Genomic DNA, 24,336 nt, shown 5'->3' on the forward strand with positions numbered 1-24,336 from the left:
GCCAAGGGTGACTCGGTAGCTCACTTGGTAGAACAAAGAATGGCACGGTATAAGCTATGCCAGAGACCCTGGTTTTGGAGTCATGGTCGAGCTTGCTTTTTCCCGCTAAAATTTCCAGATATGCAAACATCTTCTTGCTTTCTCTTCTCGACATTCATAAAATTTTCGGCCTTCATGGCTGCCCCTTTGTGGTAGTTAGTGTTAGATTGTTTTTCCAAAACAGTTGACTTAAAAGTCCTTTTTTAACGCACGAAACTCTCGGACTGCATACACGAAACTTGGTCCGGTCACTCAAAACTAAGATTTTCAGTCGATCTGTGCAGCTTATTTCCTTTCTTTTTTTTTTTTTTTTAAAAAAAAAATGATGTTCCAATGCCCATTACTGCTCAAATATTTACTTTAGAGACCTTCGATCTCTTCGGCTCATGGCCTGAAACTAGCAGCACTTCACTGTCGGCAATGTCTTCAGCTTTGGACCCGAACTTGTACTAATAGTGGTAGACTTCAGCAATTTCTAGGAAAGTGTGTCACTAGTCCTCTTCCCCCCTCCTCCCCCCTGAATCTCTACATATATTGACATATAAAACTGTCAATGGATACTGACTGATTACTAATCGACTGTCACACTTACTCGTGAAGTCTTATTGAATTATTCTGTTGTGACCAACTTTGAAATTGAATCCGCATATTTATATCCATATTATACTCTGGAATGTTCCGCACTTTTTTTTGTAGTAATGCAACGAATTGCCCGACTCATGGCCCTACCTTTAACAGTGCTTTGTTGTGCAACTTCCAAATGCTGACAAATCTTTAAATAATGCTAAACTTCATTGTGACAACACCGAAAGAGCAAGAAAAGTTTACATACAATACTATCAATAACAGGCTTATCCTTCAGGGTTCTAGAACATTCTCCGCCTTTCCTCGATAATTATATTTCTCCTTAAATTATAATCACAATATTTTATTTCACACACACAAGCCAAAAACGTCATTTTATCTAGTGTAAATTGAAAAATTTTGGAGGGGGCTCGAGCCCCCTGAGCCCCCCCTCTGGATACGTGCCTACTGATGAGTGAATTATTTACATCCACATCATCCATCACCCTCATTTGTTTATCCCTCCCAACCAGATCTTCTAATAGTGCCTTTAGTGAGCATTTTAACAAATGTTTCTCCATGTACAGCAATTGGCAGAATATACACAATTACTAATGCTGAAACAGACTTGGCAAATGACTAGGGTGATCAGACACACACATTCCGAAAAGAGGACAGAGCATGGTGAAAAAGGAGGACAAAGTCATAAAAAAAGAGCACAACGCAAAAATATGGCGACTAATTTGCCATTAGTCATAATTTCATTAATAAATAAAGTACCAACACTTTGCTGACATATAATTCTGAAGATTTTTTCAATAATTTGAAATTTCCTCTTGCCTTTAAGCAATCTCCTAATCTATTATTTAACACATGACAATCATAACTAAGTTATCTATACTTTGAAGTACAGAATTTTACTCTTTTTCCAATTCTTACATATTAGAAAGCAATATACCCATAAGTGAATGCAAATGTAACAAGTAAGCTTCGTTTAAACGTATTTCCAAGAACCTAATGTATGATGATAATGGGCCCAAGTTCTGATCGTTTAATTCAGATTTCATCACAGTGCACAGGCATTTTTTCATTAGCATTTTAGAGTTTTAACGATTACTTACTGCTTGTGTGCCTGATAATGAGTTTTCACTTCCATATACTCCTATATGTTTCTTCGGCCCAAGTTCCTTTTGTTTTATTGCCATTTCATCATGCTACGAATGTAATTTTTACATGGTTTAATTTTGATTTACGTCTGTTAACACATACTGCAGAGTTTTAGCAGTTACTTTAGATTTTGTTCTATATATTCTTTCGTGGTTAGGTTAGGCAGGACAGGTTTGGTTCCCTTAGCATTAAAATAAAGTCCCTAAATGCATTCTACTAAGGTTCCGATTTACTATATTCATTCCAACTAAACTCTGTGGCACAATAGCCCTTGAATCTAATCTAACCTGGGACCTCTAGCACCAAAGACGAGAGCGCTAACCACTTGGCTATGCGGGAGTCCTTCGTTCTCACTAGTCTACGATACTTACTTACTGTTGCTTGTCCATGGCAAGCACGCATGCTCGCGTAAGGTAATTTTAAAGGTTTTTTTTTTCAACATAACTTTTTCGAAATTCAAACGGTGGTCATTACTTTAAGGATGGTTCAAATTTCATGTGACAGCAATTTCCAAAAATTTACGATAAGTAGTCTTTCTGCTAGGAGAATTTGAAAAAATTGTAAAACAATCGGAACCATTACCGTTTCTTCCCTTTCTGTCTTTGTTATTGGTGGACTGCTTTTGCATCTAGGTCATGTGTGTGGTGCGAAGGGCTTTAGGTTTAGAGCTCTTAGTATTCAAATAACATCTCTAATGATTTTGTGGTTAGGTTTGCTACCTCTATTTGGGTGCAAATCCTTAATAATATACCATGGCTAAAATATCTTCAGGGTAGGGTTCTTGTCAGACAGTAAGCCTTCCAAAGGAAAGGGTTAAACGATTATATTATATATTTCTTGGTACATTAGTAAGACATAATTAATAACTCTCCGATTTAAATATTTACATCATTTTTCTTCTTTCACAGATTCTTATTCTTTCATATAAATTCACACTAATAAACTTTCATATAAGCATATATTTCTATTCTTCTATGTTATCCATGACTTCATTTCCTTCCTTATCAAAGGATAATCTTTTTTCTCTTGATGTCCTTTCTATTCTTCTTTTTGGACTTTGTTCTCTATGTAATCTCCAAATTGCGGATCGCTTATTTCACCAGTTTTTGCCCCTTCATATACATATTTTCCAAGTTCGATTCTCGTAAACTTGTAACACCACGCTTTTTCTAGAGGGCTATGAGTTCGAGCTGAAGAATTAAATGTTTTTGCCGCTGATTTCAGCTCCTTCTCAACTGAGGAAATTCTTTAACCTAATCTCCTCCCCTGGGGAATCGGCTAGAACATGGCGCCACTGGTAAATAAAAGAAAGTGTAGACTTGGTGCCAAAGCGACTGAAACGCGCAACCAAAAGTGCTGTGGTTTGCAACTGGAAAGTGCCACCACTGGTGTGATCAAAACTTCCACAATGGGGTTCATAAACTATCTAACAGATTATAATTCTGTTCACAAGCAGACACAAATTTATATCAGCACTTTCACTTCTTTAAATTCCATATTTATTTACATATGAGTATATGTTTTATTTTTTTAGCATTTTTATTAATTCATCATCTTTGTCTTTTCTTTATTATATTATGCCTTATTCTATTATTTTTCATCTTCTTTATTGATTATTTAGACTATCATTTGTATAGATTATAACAGTCTTTTACCTTGCACACCTTGTGCTGCCATCTCTGATTCACCTTATCAACTATTTACAACCATTGTTCCTATTAGGTACGTAACAGGTTAGGTGGGCCAGTTTTAGGGCTCTTAGCATTACAGTGATTTCCCTAAATGTTTTCAACATCTCATCACGTTGGTGCTAGTCTCAGGCACAAAACCCCTCTGAGCCTCATGTCTTTTTTGGAACTAAAAAGTGTGCTAATTACTTTCAGAAAGCTTCAAATTTACTTTCGCAATCATTTCCACTATTGTGCAATGCTTTCTTTTTCTTTGAACAAATACTGCCTTTTTGATGGAAAGTGCAGATGCTTGCATGAGGTGCTTTTTACATCTTTTTTTCACTGATAAATTTGCACTTTTCTGAACTCCAAACAGTAGTAATTATTTTCACCAAGGTGCAAGTTTATTGTACATTTCTACAATTCTGCAATATCTCCATCTTTCTTCTATGAAACTTTGAAGAATTATTAATCATTCGGAACAGTTACCTGATAATGTATATCTCTGATCACAACTTGGGTCATTTTTTTTCCTGGTGTTCCTATCATAATACACCACTCGGTGTCGGGATCAAACAGGGGTGTGTGGCGTTAGCTCATAGCCACTCGCTTGGCCTTTATCTTCATCTGTCGAAAGGTATCTAGATAAAAGTTAATCTATACAACTCTTAAATGAATGGCAACACATAAATTAGGTTAAGTGACCTTAAGACTGCGTTAGCATTAGAGAGGAAGAGAACTACCTGTCTCGTGTTCGAAGAGATGATCAATAACTGTTCCAAAGTTGAGTATTACACACATACACACTCCAAATTGTCTCTTAACTTCTCCTGAACTTCTAGCCCGGTACTCCTATCTCCATTTCCCCATGACTCTCCAAAACTTACGTTCACCTTTCAAGCCAAAAACAGACTGTCCAGATCAAGACCTAACTTGCATCCTCCAAAAACCGGACTACTCCTACTTTTCTTCTCCTCCCTCCATTTTTACCTCTCCTGTAGCTGGAAATTCATTTTGCTGAAGTAAACGCATTCTTTCGTATTTCCTGCCTTCTATAAGTGTAACTCATGAGTGAGGTACACTATGCTATACTGTTAAGTATAAGTACTGAAATGGGATTCTTTTTACACATCACTAATGGAGGAGTATTGTTAAAATTTGTGATGCTGGTCAAGTTTGAATGGTCATATATAAGATGATGAGAAAGTACCATAAGCCATGGCAAACGCAGAAATCACTAAGAGGAACTGGAAGTTGCTAAATGACATTTCCATTGGAAATGGAAGTGACTAGCACCATCAAACTGCTTGGACGAAAATTAACAGCTCCAAAATGGACAATTAATAGGATCTGCCCTGATAAGGCTAGCAATTTGTCCATGACCAAAGTTTAACTCGTAAAAATGATTGTATAAAAGTAAAGTTTTGTATTACATTTTGTGTAGTAGGTGGTAGTACTGCATTACGTTGTGCACATTCAAGAATTTGGGAAGTTTAAAAACAAGATGATGTAATGTAAACAAACTAAACATGTATTACACTTTTCTTCATTATGACGTCATTGGAGATTGTTATGCATTTCATTTCTCTCAATTTAGGTTCTTGACTAACTTGTGATAACCCATGGATAACAAAAGAATTCCATGATGGTAACTTGCAGAGAAGAGAAGTTATGATTGCTTCGTTTTGTTATTATATTTGTGATATATTGTGTGTTATGCATTATGACAAACATAATATAGAGAAAAAAAACTAGGAACTGGATATTCGTGCTCCACATACACATATCTCTGCACAAAAGTTTTACGTGAATTATTGACTATTATTGAGTATTGTGTGCGATGACCCTAGCTTAAAATTTTAGTGTACAGTGAGAAAATAATGTTTCTTGTACCCTTATCCTGTGTCCTGCAGAAGAAAATAGCTATTTCCCTTTGCTAAATGAAATTCTAGACAGGTTTACAGAATTTTCAAATAAAGAACAAATTCTTACTGTGAGATGTGCAAGGGTATGTTATGGCAAATTAAATCCATAACATGTTCCTTGTCAACCTTACAAATTCTTACAATTTGACATTGTGGCTATGTTCTTCGTCTCTTTTGCATTTGAATTTTCATTGTAACTCCACAGTACAATATTTCTTCCAAAATTACACTCTGGTTCTGGGTAGGCTGCTATTTACAGTGCAAGGAAAATATAATCCTGTCTAATTTTTGTTTATCACGTGGATTGGAATCGTTAAAATCCAGTTTTAAGTAAAAAAAATTATAAAAGCTATTAACTCCCTGAGCCATTGAGGTTCTTCCCACATTTGAAAATACATGGTGAGCTACCAAGTTAGGATTGATTTTTATGGCCTTTTGTTGGTTTATAGGATGATAATAACAATACAATAAAAATATCATATTTAATCTGTAACATACACAAGATGTATCGACTTTAAGACATGTCAATTCTTTTTGCATAAAACTCTATTACATCAGAAAACTTGCTGCCTAATCATTGTCATCTTGCTTCTTAACATGGTAACGAGAAGGATGTCAGTCACTTTCATACACAATTTTTGTTAGGTTGGGTGAATAGGTTTTCACAGCCATTCAAATGTACTTGTCAAGATGTGTCAGTCTGTTTCTGAACCTGTTTTTAATCACCATGTTCAAAGAATAAGCCCTATACAAGTAAGTAGAGCTGAACAATGCCTTTACTTGTAGTGCGACTCCAAACCAAAAGAGGATAGTTTGATTGGACACAAAATGCTAAATTTAAATTGCACATGAACTTGAAATGAGAGATTTCAATGACTAATCACTTCGAAAAGTTATGAGCACCATTTCCGGTGCAGGATCATCTTGTTCAAAATGTTACATGACACATGTTGAAAACTCCCTTTGTGGGTGCCCTTGATGACCATATGAAACCATAGTTTATGGTGTAATAAATTACTTCACACAATAAATTTCTGTAAACATGTAATTTTTTTAAGTCTATGGGAACTTACTTTCTGAATCGCCCTTGTATGTATACATACAGGGTGAGTCATAAGTCTCCATACAAATGGTGAAAACGGTGACTCATGTTTATTTTTTCCTTTTCAGGCAGATGAACCAATGAAAAAGAGATGCCACTAATGAAGGAGGAACGGATTGACATCATTCTGTTGGCTGGGACTGGTACCACCCGTCATGTAGCACGTACATTCAATGAACCCACAGAACGCAGATAACCCATGACACCGTTTGCCAAACTTATCAAGAAATTCAGAAGGACAGCTCTGGAAGATTTTTTTGATAAGTTTGGCCACGGTGTCATGGGTTATCTGTGTTTTGTGGGTTGTATTGAATGTACGTGCTACATGACGGGTGGTACCGCTCCCAGCCAACAGAATGATGTCAATCCGTTCTTCCTTCGTTAGTGGCATCTCTTTTTCATTGGTTCATTTGCCTGAAAAGGAAAAAATAAAACATTAGTCACCGTTTTCACCATTTGTATGGAGACTTATGACTCACCCTGTACATACATACACCCTTTGCACTGGTCATCATTTTTGAGAAGTGTGTTTTTAGAAAGCAGTAATAAATATCCTTCAATATATTAGAACCATTTTTGGTCTCATGTTGAAATATATCGTATCATGAAAAAATAAGTTGCTTTTTTAAAATAAAAACAGTTGTTCTGCAGTTTTGCACCCTTTGCTTAATTGTACACCTTCTGCCATTTATCTCTTTTGTTGGTATAGTAATTTTATACTGTAATTCAGAACATTTGGAACAGTAAATTATAATGTAACTTTAAATGTGTGTATTTGTGTATAATTTTCAAGTATATATATATATATTACTCAGATTATTTTCTTTTTATAGCTGTCAGGAAATGTGCAATATGAAAATGATATTCAGGTAGGAGCTATCAGGAGTAACTATTAATTTCTTTATTGGTTAAAAGGAGAGTTTAGAAAATTTCTGATATAAGGAAAAAGGGAACAGCCAAAACTGCAATGTGATCCATGGATCCTAATCAGAAAATTTAATATGAATCATTGGTTTAGATTGAAAAAAATAATGTTGAATTATGATAATTTATATTTTTTTGAAGGAGTATTTGATCAGACAGTGTATACCATTTTATTGTTAAGTTCATATATCCTTTGTGGTGGATTACAAAATTTTACAATATATATATTTTGAAGTGGCTTTTACGCTTTTGATGATGTTCCATGCTAGGTTCCCAGAACATTTTCAAGATATATGCAACCTTATATGACCATAGTCATTGTGCATAATTATATTACTATTTCAGTGTTTGCTCTCTCCATGTTCCAGCCATTTTCCTCCTGCTGGAACTGGCATCCTCTTCTTCCTCGCGCGATCTGGCAAAATGAAGTCCTGCATTTTTATGTGTAGTTTCTTAAATAGGCCACTTGAGATAACTAATATTCCATCAAATTGGTAACTTAACTCTTTTGCTGATGGAATTTGGCATGCTGATTTAGCTTTCGCTGCGTAGTTTTTTGGGGATATTTTCAGAATTGCATAAATTTGTAAAAGAGTATTCCAAAGTACAGATATGGATACTAGCACTATCATTTGACGAAGGACCATAGCCGAGAGTACTTTTGGGTGTTAGATTTTCATTGTTATTGAAATGGGTGGATACAGTTTCGAGCCCAAGGGGTAGGGGGTTGTAGGGACCATAACCCTTTCTTTTGGTTCAGTATTCCTAAACAAATAATGTCAAAGGCAGGGAAAAATGACAAAATGTGAGCTCATTAGAAAAAGAAAAAAAAATTTACTTAAATCATGGGCATGTCACTGAGTGGATAAATAATCCTTTTGAACAATAATTATCTCAGGACATAAATTGATGAAAATTTGGATGTAGCACAACGCCCGTATTTTTTACCAAGGTACACTTCAGGGTCAAAGTCATGTTCTTCCTCTTCTCTAGCACTAATTATGTCCAGTCCGCTAAATTCACAGTCCGAAATATCATCCAGTAACTCTGTTACCTCCTTGGTATTAGTGTGTATCAAGAACTTTGTGTGCTGCCATTGTTGTTTACATATGGTGGTACATGTTTTTCATATATTCAGAACCAAAGCAAGCTATTTCTTTGGAAAACAGTTCAAATGCCAAGATGCTAGATGGCAGCAATGCCTTCACTTGACTTCAGCAGCGATGAGAATATTTGAAATTGACTGCAGTCACTTTCAGCAGCGAAAGAGTTAATGTTTTTTTCAGGCCAAAAGAAAATAAAAATCATATATGTATCTGTAGTTGTTTAAGATGTAAATAAGCCATTATAATATTATTAGTATGGGTTATTTTACTTGCATCAACTAGCAGATAGCCTAATACCATCACAGGTCTTTCAGTCCACAAAATTATCTGCATCTGTAGTTTTGTGATCAGTGCAGCCAGATGTATTGAAACTCTAGAACATTCATTCATATTTTATTTTATTATTGATACATATTTGATATGTACCTCTACCTTGAATATATGTAAGATGGAAAAAGTGTTAATTAGTGTGTTCATATGTACGTGCATATGTGCACATCTGACACATTTACACTTTATTATGCTATTTTTAAATGATGTTATCTAAGATGAATTGTTACAAATTAGTATAAGATCATGTTCTGTACAATTGTCTGTACTAACTAGACATGTTTTTACTAACTAATGTTAATGAAAAATGTTATTTGTAACTTTTCTTTTCGCAGCCAATGCCCACTCAATATGACACTGGAATGGTAATACCTATTACTACATAATTAGATGCATTTCATTTAAATTTGGCAAATGCTAGAAATGCTTGAAAATAGTGCTAGATGCTATTTTTGCATGATATTGCACTTTCAGTGTCAAAAGTTTTCCAATTATTGAAAGCATGTGAAACTGTGAAAAGAGGTCCTTTTGTGTTTAGATAATGCATATCAAATGCAATGCATTACCATTAGAGTTGGAAGTGGTCGGGAAAAAATGGCTTTTTTGGGGGGAAAACAGTTTTTTTCTGTGCCTTTTTGGTTGGCCCTTTTTCAGCTTTTTTCACAAAAGTGTCTCAATGAAAATACAGAAGTTGGCAGTATTTTTCCTGTTCCATGGTTTTCGTTTATCTCCCTACTGTAAAATAGACACTCGTTTCTAAATATAAAATACAATTTACAATATGAAATTCATAGCTAGACATAAACAGTGTTTTCAAGAAAGCTGGCTTTTTTGAATGGGTGGTTCTTTCCGAGTGTTATCTTCATATTTCGGTAGGCTTATTAAATATATCAATGTAGTATAAACATATTTACATAACTAGAGTAGTTTTGTATGTGTTTTTAATGGAACCTTATAGTATGATATGATTTTCAATGTTTGAATTTGTTATACGAACACGTACATGAAGCAAAAAAGAAAATACTGCTCTACCTTTTGAAAATCTAGTATCAAATCTCTTTACATTAAATTTTGTATTTAGTAAAATATATTTGTATTCTGGCTTTCCAGTACATCATGTATAATTTGGTTAAATGGCCACTAAACCAGGGCACGGAGCAACTAGTGATGTATTTTGGCTGTTTGTTGCAGTGGTTCTCAACCTTTGTGAGACCACAGCCCAGTAAATTTATTTCTTACAAGTCAATGCCCTGATCCCAACAATTTCACTCATAAATACATTTCTGATCTTTAAAGTTTATATGGAAATTAATGTGCACCCTTAATTAATATTAATATATCAACTATGGTATAATCATAGTTCAATTATGTTTAGACTTTCTGTCAAGTATAAAAGTCAATGCCCTGATCCCAACAATTTCACTCATAAATACATTTCTGATCTTTAAAGTTTATATGGAAATTAATATGCACCCTTAATTAATATTAATATATCAACTATGGTATAATCATAGTTCAATTATGTTTAGACTTTCTGTCAAGTATAAAAGTCAATGCCCTGATCCCAACAATTTCACTCATAAATACATTTCTGATCTTTAAAGTTTATATGGAAATTAATATGCACCCTTAATTAATATTAATATATCAACTATGGTATAATCATAGTTCAATTATGTATAGACTTTCTGTCAAGTATAAAATTAGATTTAAATTAGTCGTCAACCCCTGGGTGCAACTGACCTTTTGCAGACCGGCGGTTGAAAAACACTGGCACTAAAACTGAAGCAGATGCAAATAAGATGCCGCAAATGGCAAAAATAAATGTATTTAAGAAATCTGGAGTGGACCTACAGTTTGAAATGAGATCTGAAGCATTCTGCCTGCACTGAGGATTGAACCTCAGACCACTTCTTATTACATTACTTTATGCCACTCCAGAGGCCCATTCATGATTATGAGAGGAACCTTCTATCAAAACGCCAGCATTTTTTCCGACAGTACTTGCAATTTGTTTTGTGTAATTTACAGGCTAAATTAAATCTTAATCTCTGATGAAGTAACTAACAATCTTGTTAAGTATAGAGAACATTCAGACCGAAGCTACACATTACAGTGGGAGTGTAACATTGATGTGGCAAGCAACATGGGCCCTTCAGTCTAAAAGCAAGCATTCACACATGCACAAACAAGACCGAGGCAACAGGATGTGTGCCACTGAAGGAGCTTTCAGACTGAAGTCACAGATGACAAGCGACACAGTCTCCTTCAGTATAAAGCAAAGCATTCACCGTGCATGCAAGAACAACAGACTGCACACCATCGAGAAAACAGTATAGTCTGGGCAACATGCAAGTGACAGGTTTTGCTCATTGTCGCATTTCAGTTCAAAGGGTTGAATTGATTACTGATGGTCTGTTCCAAGTGACATGTGTCACTTGTTGCTTCGGTCTGAAAGTTCCCTGAGAAAACTGTACGGACCAAGTGACAAGCGACACTTGCAGCTTATGTTGTTTCGGTTCGAAAGATTGCATTTACTTGTAAAGGTTGGTTTCCAAGAGACACGTGTTGCTTCCATCTGAAAGCTCCATTAAACAGGATATATACACACATTCATGTAATATGTATACTTCTGCATGTGTGTTGTGAAGAGTATTTTTAATTGTCCCGAAACATCGAATATTTTGATGTTAACATATGTTTCATATTTTATGACATCAACATTTAAATTAAGACACAAACATGTAAAAGCTGTTTTAAGTCAATTTCATGGTCAGATGTGCTCACCAGGACTACATGTTCAGTTTTAACCCTAGCTTACCCATGCTATACGAGAAATTTACATACCGAGGGCGGCTCACAGGCCACACTTTGTTTTATCACTGAATTTCAAGAAACCATTTTTTAATTGAATGACTGCTTCCTTTGCTGATTATGTATGTGCAGTTATTTATTAATCATAATAATTACAAAAATTACTATCATTAATATAAAATAATAACCAATGATTGCTTGAGTGTGTCGCATATATTTTATCATTCACTAAAACTCAGAATTTCCATAATAATTTTTATTATTTTTTTTAGTTTGCAGAAGAGTAGTTGTTTATTAAATATGATAATTACAATAATTACCATCATAACCAACCAATTGTACACTGTCACTGGCATGAGTGTCTCGAATGAGACACATTCATAGATGGCACCTAATATGCCCGCCAAGTGTATTTTGCCTCCTAATTAAATTACATTTATCTTTTTATAAAGAAAAGTAATTAAGAAATATTGGGAACATTCAAGGAAATGAATGTAGTTTATTGACAGGCCCTCCCCAGTAAGCTAGGGTTAAAATTGTATCTGAACCACTATGCAATATGTGTCCACTGGAATTGGCCAATATCTGTCTCTTGACTGCTACATCATGTAAATTTATTTTTGCTAGTTGTAAAATATTTGACTACAAACCTGTAAACTCATAACAGTAACTTCAAGTGAAATAGGTTAGCTGTAGTTGGTAAAAAGGCAAAATTTCCATTTTTTCCTTAAAAAAAGCTGGCTTTTTATCGAGAAAAAAAACAGTTGATTCAAAAAAGCCTGCTTTTTTGCAAAACTAAATAACCATTAAGTAAATAATAGAGATGGAACGATATGAAATTTTTGCCTACATAAAATTTACTGTTCATGTAACCAGGTTACCACAATGGGTTTAGCTTTGAAAAGGGAGCTTTATAATTAGATATTTACTTTACAAAACCAAAGTTTATAAATTGTATGATCACTGACACTTCTGGGCCGATAATTTTTTAAGCTGGGTTGGCAACACTGATGAAGTTGAGCATGTGCAGAAGCATGCCCTAGTATTTTGTACTTGCAACAGAGATAGAATCGTTAGAGTGGGATTGTGTACATCGAGTAGCAGTAAGTAAGGTGTGAGTAAGGTGAAATGGCTGCCATAATACAAAATCCCACCAAATGTGAAGTGAGATCTGTCATTCGATTTCTGAACGCCAAAGGACAGAAAGCAGCTGACATCCATCAGGAATTGTGTGCCATTTATGAACCGACAGTGATGAGTGAAGGGAAAATCAGGCAATGGTGCAGAGTTTCGGGAAGGGCATTCAAATGTCCACGACCATGAGCGTAGCGGAAGGCCTAGTGTTCAGATGGAGGATCTGGTGGAACGCATTAATGAGAAAGTGCGTTCCAATCGCCGGTTCACAATTTCTGAACTAGCCAAAGAGTTTCCAGAAGTGTCTGCGAAAACAGTTCATCAAATTGTGACTGACAACCTGGGGTATCACAAACTGTGTGCGAGATGGGTACCAAAATTGCTGACAGATGCTCACAAAGAGCAAAGAAGGACAGCTGCACGTGATTTTTTGGCCCACTGGGGGAAGGATGGGGATGACCTCTTTTTGCACATAGTGATGGGGGATGAAACATGGATATCATACGCCACTGGGGAGTTGAAGCAGCAGTCAATGCAATGGCGGCACTCTGGTTCTCCTAAAGCGAAGAAATTCAAACAAACACCATCAGTTCACAAAATCATGCCAACTGTGTATTGAGACCAAAAGGGTGTCATTTTAATGGAATTCTTGGAATCAGGACAAACAATTACAGCAGAGGTGTATTGCGAAACACTGAATAATCTGCTACGTGCCATCCAAAATCGGTCAAGAGGAATACTACTCTCTGGAATTTTTCTCATCCATGACAACGCCCGCCCACACACAGCTGCTCGTACTGTTGAGACAATTCAAAGATTTTGATGGGAACTATTCAATGATCCCCTTACAGCCCCTGCCTTGCCCCCAGCGATTTCTTTATTTTTCTTCACCTGAAAAAGTGGCTTGCATCGAAGCTTTTCAAGGACAGCGACATGCTCAAGATATCAGTTCTGGACTGGCTGCACTCTCAGGAGGCAGATTTTTATGCAGAGGGTATACAGAATATCAGAAGAAATGTCTGGAGGTTAATGTTGACTATGTTGAAAAATAGCCAAGGTATGTACTTGTTTATCAATCAACAATAAATTTCTTCTCCTATCATTTTCTTGATTTTTAAAAAGTATCTGCCCTTTCATGGGAATCACCCAGAAGTGTCCATGAAAGTACTTTTATATTCATAAAAAAGACATAATTTTGCACTAAATTCCACTCTGTTTATAGTAGATACACTAATTTGCCTACATTGGCCAATACTGATACAGTACCTAATACTCTGCCCCATACCTAGTAAATGATAATTTAGAATTATTGGTAATCTAATTTGTTATAAATTTGTATTTATAACAAATTGTATACTACTGTATGTTAATGAGGTGAGACCTGGAAAGCTTCCAAGCTTTTGAGAACTACAATACTATTATGCCCAAGCTAAATTTTTCTAGGAAGAATTACCATCCCTTCCATTTCATTGCAAATAGTAGTAAAGAGACAGAATGGTTTAAACAATAAAATAAATTAGTCTATAAGTAATGACAATTTATCTGTGAAAACCTGAAATTGCAGTTGAATTTTGTCTTATCACTCGAGCAGTCACTCTGGTATAACTTATTTATTTTGGAGTGGTGTGATCTTAATGTTTTCAATCTTTTCCTTTCATATTTTATGGGTGACCCAGCCCACATTCAATTTTAACGAGTTTCTGGAAGTGTGCTATTGATCGGTGTCAGAGATCATTAATGTATGTATGTGTGCATGTGTAACATTTATTACTATTGCTAAACCAATGCTGATACTCTCACAGATTCTTACCAATACCGAAAATAGAAATACAGATGCTTGAAAATTATAATAATGAAAAGTTGTTCAAAATATAGATTAATATTAATATATAAGTACTCCTTTCTAATTATATGCATCAATTTACCAAGATTTTTGCTTTAAAATATTTGAGAATTACATGAGAATGTTATATTATCAGACAATTCAGTTTTTTTTTTCACACAAAACTGGTGCAAAATAAAAAAGAAGCTTCGAATTTTGCATGATTTCAAGGATAATTACACTTCGCAAAAGTGTCACACCCCTCACAACATTTTTGTAGAGTCCATGAAAGACTGGGGGTGTAAGGGGTGATCCTCCCACATAGTACACCCAATTATCAACCTCACTTCCACATAGTGCACCCTGGACTGCATTTTGCAGACTAACGAGGCCCTGGCGTCTTGACCTACAGCCAGTATAATCTTTGTAGGACTGTTTGTGTTGTCCTAGTCAGAATGTTTTAATATTTTAGTTAACAACATTACAGTTATTTTTGTTATGGTAAGGGGCTGGACACCGTATAACATGACAGGTGCAAAATAGCCTTTATGTGCTGACACACCCAAGAATTTAGATTCAAATTCAAATCCATGAAAAGTATTGGCAGGTATCTGTAAATAAATTCCAATTGATACTTTGATACTGGTATCGGCCAATACAGGTACATTGGTATCAGCTCAGCCCTATTTATTACTCTTCATGACATTGTGCTTAATAGGACATTGAGAGCATGTAAGGGTGACTTCTCAGGTTGGCGCAGGCTAATGAAGCTCTGGCACATGGGCCACTGCCAGTATGATCCTCCATGAGATTAGTCTTATGTATCTTGTCCATCTTATCTTATGAATTGCCTTTCATCTCTTCTCATATCATCTAATCACCATTCTCATCATCGCCATTAGCCAAAAGTGGCAGAAATGAAAAAAAAAAGTATATATACAAACAGCAGGACATAGAATTTTACTCTTGTTGTTGAACTGTTTCTTGTTTTTCATTGTTACAAATTTCAGAAATCCTTCACATAGCTGTTATTCTCTGGAAGAAAGTGTCTTCATGCAGATTTTGCATGGGCTATTTCTGGACCGCTCTTCAATATTTGTTTCCCACTGTAGTTGGGTCTAATGTCAGATTGGATACAAATATATTTTGCCACTCATCTTTGTTTCTATTCCATCAAGAGTGTCAAAAATATTGGTTAGAAGTCTTGGAATGAAAAGCTTGGTACACTGACATTGGAAATCTGGAGCTAGAATACAATATTTACCTTGCATAATTGACAGGCTGTCCATAGACATCTGGGAAGAGGGACAATCCCTTTTCCCATGGTAAATAGATATCCAAACATTCCTTAAAAATGACAAAACATTTGTAAAATGTCCAAACAAATGCCTTTATATAACCAATTATTTCACGATGCACATTCAAGCAATATTTAAATTATTTTTTTAAAAAAATGATGCATTATCATCAAATTCCTTGCTCTAGTTATAATAGGATTTGTACAGTCATCTCAGAAACATGAGAATTTTAAATTGAAATATTTTTTTTGAGGGACAACTTTTTTAAAAAATAATAATTAAAAAGTCGTTCTGCTTGCCCTATTTCTTTCAATATCCATGCCTATGGTTAATAGAAAATATTACCTTACCAAAATAAAATGAGCACAAAATATTAGTGCCACCCAGAAGTAATTGCATCAGTTGTAATCACAGTAAACACTTCTTCATTCATATCCTACTGCAATTAATATTTTATTCTTAACTGCATGCTTTGAAAAATTTTGCTCCTTTAGCTTACTACATTTTCACATTATTATTAGTAATAATATTTTCTTATGTTAAAATGGATTTAGAGACATTAATATGAAATCTAATGGTCTAGAGATTTATTCCAAACTAGGGGAGCCTTTTTGTGCTGAAAAGAAAACACCGAAGCATAAAAATACTATCTAAATTTTGTGTATTTTATTTGTGTTGAAAAACCTTGTATTGTATTTTTTTTAGCTAGAGTGAAGGAAGAGAAAATATACCTGGTCATTGAAAAGCAATACCATAATATTTGTCTTTGTCTGGTTAATATGATTTTAGCCTTTTGCATGTGTATTGCTGTTTATTCTGCAGCTAGAAATCTTCTCTTCCTGTTCTGGTTCCCTCCTTCCCATTCTCTGCATTGATCCTTATACCAGGAACATTTCTCTGAACAAATCTAGAGTAGTTTTTCCTCCCCTCCCATCATCCCATGATCATCACCCTCCTGCCAACAGATGCAACTCACCTGAGTTGCAAAACATGCACAATCCTAATCACCTCCCGAACCCTACAGATTTGAACCTGGTATGAAGTCAATTATTGCATTTCATATCTTAAGAAATTTCATGTAAATTAACTATATGTAAAGAATTCCAGTAATTTGCAGGAAACTTCAAGTGTATATCTTAGAAGTAACCAAAAGATGCAAGGCAGGGTACAAGTTAGCAGTGTATGCTTTGCCTTGAGGAATTCTTGCATGAGTTACAATGTATTTTCTTTAATATGGTTTTATCACCAAATTTGAGTGGTTGCTGTACCATTATTAAGTTTCTGCATTTGTTATTTTTGCAGCTTCTTTTGTTGTAATTTGGCTGCCCTCTTTGTGAGCTTTGGCTGCTGTGCATGTATGGTGAATAACTTATATAAAAGTGAAAATCTATCTGTTTATGCATGTATTGATAAATTGTGTTACAATATTAGAAGGTGCTTTTAGAATTTGCTTTGCATTGTTGACTACATGGCGGAGTGGGATGCATAGGTGTTAGCAAGCAAATTTTCCATCACCATGTTTGTCTTTGTTTTATATGATGAAAACTTCAGTAATTGAAACAAAATGCCAAACAAGCTGCTGATGACGTCTGCACCAGCATATGTAAAAATCCAGTCCTTAAAACCATGTAGGATGCAAGAGAAAAATTAATGAAAATAGTCATGGACAATTTACAAAGCAATATTTGTGCATCCCATTGTACATAAAATTTATAGATCTTTTGTAGGAATAAATTGAAACAAACAAAAAGAAACAAAACTGTTTGTTCATGTGAACTGTCTCAGTTTCATAGTTTACTATATCGAATGGTTCTACAGTATGAATCCAAATTCTTGCAGCCTGAACTTAGATTAATAAGAAAATGAAAACCATAGATATTTTTTTTTTAATCATAAAACATCTATTCCATTTGGATGTTTTATTAAATTCCTTACATGTCATAGGCAGTGATTTATCCACACATGGCCCTCACCGATGGCACAGTGGTGGCATCATCACCTTGTAATCAAGGGGTCCCAGGTTTGATACCCTGTGGAGGCACATAGTGTTTCGGATCCCACTTTAATCTGTAAGTCCAGTTCCTATTAGCCTTTCTGTGCATAAAGTAGACTTAAAACAACAATTCGTTCATTATCCACACACAAACACACCTTATTTTTAAAGGCCCAATTATGATCATTTTAGCACTAAATTTACACTTACACTCCCTTGATGGAAAATTTTGGTTAAACTTCTGAATACAGTGACGCCTGAGAGTTGGTTGGTATGGACTATGCATTAATTGCCTGGGATTCACTGAAATCACACGTTGTTTTTTACAATTTTCATACAGCACAAAATATAATTTATGAAATACCACTTGTAAAATATATCTACAATATAACACTTTTATCTTAACTAAAAAATCACTTGCACACCAAAGAAATTTCAGCACAATATGCAGGCTTGACCAGGACTCCAACCTGTATCTCTGGCATACCATGCCATTTCTCTACCTGGTTTTGCTTGATTTTTCACTTCTGCTGTTTTTACCTGTTTTGAAATTGTCTTTTGTTACTGCTGCTGCAATGGGATCTGTTGCCTTTGAAGCAATGTTTACATCGACAGTGCCTAGTGTCTCTGGCCTAGAGCTGTATATAACCTTATAATTAGGCACACACAGTTGATGTACTACATTGAAATCAGGCAAAACCAGAGCTGGCTTGGTAACTCAGTTGGTAGAGAAATGGTACAGGATGTCAGAGAACCATGTTTGAGTAGGACTGTGCGATATTTCGATACATCGATATAGAGTTGTTATTTTTAAAATATCGAAGCGTCAATATCATAAAAATATCAACATTCAATATCAATATTATCGATATGTCTGTATCGCCATTCTTAAATTTGTCGACAATCCATATTTACACAAAGGTAAAGGTAAAGTGTTCCCCTGTGCATAGCACCACGCCATGAAGGCGTATAGGGGGTGTGGGGGTAACGCCCCACACTTTCTTGATCCGGTCGTGAGTGGGGGTGATGTGATCAGCATCACGCCCCTGACCGCCTTTACCCCCCAGGGTTTCCCCCAGGTACCCATGTTATTCAACGCACAAAAACATTTTTTATTTATCTAGTTTTTTTTGTTTTGCTGGGTGGGAGGAAGAAAGGGAAAGAAATTTTGTTTGTGTAACTATCAATTTCTAGCAATTACTTCATACATACTCAACTGCAATTCAGCACACTTAATACATCACTGGATATTTTTCAATAACTGGTAAAGCTCACCAAAAACTAATATCAGTCACATTGGGTTCTTGCATAAGATCATTTCTTTCTTTGCTTTTGTTTACTGGAAGTATTTCCATCTTTTAAAAGAAGAAGCATACACATCCATGTGTAGTTAATTTGCTCTTATATTTCTTTTGTTTTGTAATTTCTAATTTCACCTTTTTATAGCTGCTACCCTTTGTGTGTGTGTGTGTGTGTGCTACACTGGTGTAATTAATCTGAGACATTTTGTAGAATGTAGAATGGAATGCAATTATGTATTGAAGCACACGTGGCAACACTAAAATTGAGAATGGTAAATTTATCTCGTGATGCTGTAAGTAGTATTAAATGTGCCTGCCTGCCTGCCTGCTCTGTATAGGCTATACCCCTGGATTGTCTGTTTGCATGTATTTCACCATATACAATTATATTCTTTCTGTGTGCCATCCTGTCCTGTTGCCATGGCAGGTATTCTCAGTGTGTAATTTGTTTTTCTACATGCACAAATCAATAAAAAGGTATATACGGAATATATCTTAGTGGTGTAATTTTGAAGTGTGATGCAGTACTGTTATTTACAACAAACTAACTGCCTGATGTGTTTTTACGTGTGCGAATGGAGATTATGTGCAAAGCTTGAAAATGTTGTTGTACCAGAATAAAATCTGAGCTGGAAGTATGGAAAATGTAAAAATTTGTTCGGATGTGTACAAATTTGTGTTTTGTTATAATCATTAATTTTGCAAGTATGAAATTGCTGAAAAGCATATTTTCTCCTGAGCTTCATCATACAGAATGTAGATTTAACTTAAAAATTAATATAAAACTGATTGGTCTGATGTGTTTAATTCAAGACTTTGATAATTGTAGAGATCTCATGTTTAATGGGTGTTTGAATTTTTATAATGATTTTGAAGATTAGATAAATGAACAATAAAATATCAGGTATAATCAGTTAGTGGAAGGATAGTAATGCTTGAAGCAAGTATGTTGTGTAGTGTATGCTTAATGCAGATTAATATCCCATGTAACCTTAGGGCTTTGTTAATATAATTTTTCGAACTTCTTTTGTTCTCTTTTGTACTTTCAAGCAGCGTCCAATTCAAGGAAATGGATCTCCATATCAAGTATGCTGATGTGCACTTGTAGTGATTAAGTGTAGTTTAAGCAGATAGTTTTAGCTTGTCTTCTTTTTTTTTTTGCTCATGGTCACCCCTTTTTTTGTCTCTGAAGTATAAACTATAAATTAGGGATCAGCTGATACCCATAGCAATGCTAATACAGGGTGTCTACCAGTCAAGAAAATGTCAAGTAATCAACAGGTAGGTCAAGAAAAAGTCCAAGAAATTATGCTTCTGGTCAAGAATTTTTGCTGTTTTACAGTATAGTGAACATACATTGTACTAGGATTTCATAAAATTGAATATTTGGAAATCAAAAATTGTATTGAGTTGTGATTAACATTTGGTCACTTTGTTACTTTAAGAATTTTATTCTTGTAAACTTGAAGTTATGGAAAATTATTAAAGTAATGTGTCCATTTCCCATCCAGGATGAAGTCTGAAGCATTAATTATATCTATTTTCTTAATTTTGCAACTATACCTAAGTAGAGAGCGATTAAATTAATGTTAAGAAAAGGGGAAAGAGGTCAAGAAAAACTAAATAAAGGTTAAAAAAAAAGGGCAATAATTTTGGCTTTGTTATTTTGGTAGACACCCTGTAATACTCTTACCAATTCACACCAATACTGATGCTGGAAAATTGTAAGAATTAAAATTTGTGCATAATATTGAGTAATATTAGTGTGTAAGTATTCCATTCCAATTACATGCATCACTTTCCTAAGAGTTTTGCTTTAAAATAAGAATTACATCAGATTTTTAAATTACATGTTGTGTAATCACAAATCCAGTTTTTTATTTCCTATTTTGTATTATTTATGTATTTTGAATGATTTTAATTGTATGTTGGTCCCATCTGTAAATGTAATATAATAATCCACCCTTCTTGTGGAAATATATTTAATTAGTCAACTGTACAGTGTTATTTGTAATTTTGAATATTATTACACTTCCTTGAGAACATTGTGTTTGTGTGTGTGTATGTATGTATGTGTGCATGGAGCCTCTGTAATCTAATTAGTATTCCATCTGACTGCAATGAAGGTGACCCAGGTTCAGTTCCTTGGGTGGAATATTTCCAACATTGTATCTGCATAAAATAGCTCTGGGATTCACCAAGTCTCCAATAGGTGGACATCAGACAAGGAGGAGGAGCATTTCAGATATGTTTAGAAAACCTTTTACATACAAAGTGGTCCACATATAATAAACAATATAAACACCTCAAGAAATACGCATTGTATGAACAAATGTACTGTTTGAAAATATAATGCCTGAAGGGGGCTGTAAGATGACATTACCGGTTAGTTGTAGATGGCTTTTAGCCATGGCAGAGTGGTTAGTACATCGTGCTACAATGCCAAGGGTCCAGGGTTCGAATTCCATCCTGGGCATGGATGTTTGTGAGTGTCCATTCAACAATTTCATCACATCATCACTCATCCCCATCTTCGAAAATTAGCCAAAAGTGGCACATGAGGCAAAGTAAAATAAAGCAAATCAATCAATCAATTGTAGATGGCTTTACTGGCAGTGAAACTAATATGTAATTTCATTTTTCAGAATGGGAACCCCCTCCCCTATTTTATTACAGAATCAAATCCTATGCAAGAAAAATATGAACCTTTAAATTGGAACACTTAATAAATTGCAAATACTGCAACAAACAAATGAGCTCTCAATTTTCGTGAAAAAAAAAATGAAATTTGAAAGTAGTTTTGTTGTCAAGTCTTATTGTGAATACTTCACACTTAATGCAAAGGCATAATTTTAAATTGTGCTATTTTAGTTTCTTTCATGCAACTGTCTACTTTTGTAATCATGTAGTAACTTCATATTAATGTTCCATCACATGCCACCTTGTAGCTTTGTTGTTAGATTTTCAGTTTCATGTAAGGAACATAAATAGATACAAAGCGCTTCCCTCCCTGATGCCATAGTGGTAACATGATCACCTTGTAATCAAGGGGTCCCCGGTTCAAAACCCGGTGGAGTCACATTGCATATTGGTTTGGATCCAACTCTAAACTGTAGATCCAGTCCTGATTAGCCTATCTGTGCTTAAAGTGCACTCAAAACAACAATTCATTCACATAAGTGGATACAATTATTTCAACGAATGCGTGATCTGTTGAAACAATCCTGAGGCAACTCTGGGAATTTGAGTGTATTTTCTGATACATTTCTCTTCTTTCCTTTGGCTACCTCTTTTGTGAAATATTTAATGGAGATTTTCCAACCTGATGGATGGGGTGTGAAGGACCTGTTTGCTGGACCTTGGACATCCCCAGATTTTTGTCTCTAGGGTTTACTTTAAAAAAATGCTATCAGTAGCTTCCTACCACACCTGAAGATATGAGACAAATGTATTTGTGATACTTTCCCTTCCACCAGTTCCCAAATTTTGTGTTATCATTGAATTGGGGTTTCAAAAATTTCATGCAAAATGTATTGAAATCATTGGAAACACTTTGAACATCTCATTGAAGTATAATTATTCATTATGTTGGTATTTACTTTGACTTGTCAAATAACTAATATTTATTTAAATTTTTGTTACTGTCTTGTGTTGTTTCACTTTTGTTCTTTTTTGTTTCTAATAAAACATGATCATTCTAAAGAGAACACTGAAATTGATTAATTCATGACATTCATGTTCCTCAATGAGAATTCTACTGATTTACAACATTGTGTAAATGTTGAAGAAAAGGCTATGTGGTGCTTGGCTGCACTTTGGTGGAAACTTGAGCTCAAGTTTAGCTCTAAATTCATTTATTAGTTTTGAATTGAACTAAATTGGCACCATCTGTGATGAAGCAGATATTATTATTTCATATGTCTTTTCAAACTGAATCTCTTTTGTCAGAAACATTTAGTTTATATGATGCATATTAATACTATATTTGACATGGGGTATACAAGTGGAGCAGTGGTACTTCAATCACTTATAACTACTGAGAAATGCACATTCCTTCTAAAATGTTCCAACTAAAAGTTTCCTCATTTTTTGCATAGCAAAAACAAACAAAAACAAAATGTGTGTAATTTTTGTTCTGCAACAAAAAAGGGGACTCCCATTTGATAAAATGAAATTAGTATTAGTTTCACAGTCAGTAACACCACAACCGCTAGTGCCAGCATTATATTTTTCATTGTAACTGGACCACCTTGTATACTATTTGTTTCCAATAAAATTCTAAATAGAGTAATAACTTGTGTCTCTTTTTCCTCTAGGCCATCAAGACAGCAATGACAGTCAATTTTTCAGCTTTCCGAGAACCTAGAGGTGTTATGAGGATTATTCAGTTTGTAAGTACCACAATAAAACTATGTTTATTGAATGATGGTGTGTCAAAACAATGAATTCTATTAATTATTGAACATCAATAAAGTTGAATTTTGTTATTTTTTTACGGACATGAAGAATTATCTACAGTAAAACATTATTCTAAACAGCTGCAATGGAATATTCAATAATGCTAGAACATAAATATTCAAGAAGTCCTTTTTAGACACAATTTTATTATGGATATCCAGACTTCAATTGGTTGATATCTTTGTTATGATACTTGGACAACTTTATAAATAATTTTAAGGATTTTATACTGTAACGTGGATAAGTTGAATTTTCTGAAATTCTTGAATGTTACTTCTATATATATATTTTTTTCCTTTCATGCATGTGACATTTGGTGCATGTTGCAAAGTATCATGCTGCAAGTTCTGAAGAAACATGGTTCCTTTCATTCACATGAGCCTCCCCGATGGCACAGTGGTAGAGTCGCCACCTTGTAATTCAAGGGGTCCTGGGTTCGATATTCAGTGGAGGTATATAGTGGTTCGGATCAAACTTTAAACTGTAGGTCAAGTCCCAATTAGCCTTACTGTGTGTGCATAAAGTGGACTTAAAACACCAACTCAACTCAACTTTTATTCACATGACTCAAAGTTTCTGTTACTGCGATTCAAGAGAGTCATAGTTTTCTTAAGTACTGTTCTGTAAATTTTATAAAACCTTCTAACTTTCAGTTTCCATGGGGAGAGAAGTAAACCTTTCACTCGACC

The 24,336-nt window shown here is 34.8% G+C and overlaps 1 protein-coding gene across 5 annotated transcripts in view; it reads left to right on the forward strand.

Moving 5' to 3' along the window:
- Window positions 1-24,336, forward strand: part of LOC145983978 (synaptophysin-like) — a 43,142-nt gene that overhangs the window by 4,411 nt on the left and 14,395 nt on the right. The window contains exons 2-5 of one of the 5 annotated variants that reach the window (XM_083117212.1): window positions 7,301-7,336; window positions 9,163-9,192; window positions 20,240-20,275; window positions 23,506-23,580. In XM_083117212.1, coding sequence (XP_082973338.1) covers window positions 7,301-7,336; window positions 9,163-9,192; window positions 20,240-20,275; window positions 23,506-23,580 — 177 coding nt within the window. The remainder of the gene's footprint in view (window positions 1-7,300; window positions 7,337-9,162; window positions 9,193-20,239; window positions 20,276-23,505; window positions 23,581-24,336) is intronic. The other 4 variants (XM_083117213.1, XM_083117214.1, XM_083117215.1 and 1 more) reach the window with 4 other exon arrangements.

The sequence above is a fragment of the Lepisma saccharinum genome, chromosome 2, assembly GCF_977018435.1.
Source record: "Lepisma saccharinum chromosome 2, izLepSacc3.1, whole genome shotgun sequence".
Lineage (NCBI taxonomy): Eukaryota > Metazoa > Arthropoda > Insecta > Zygentoma > Lepismatidae > Lepisma > Lepisma saccharinum.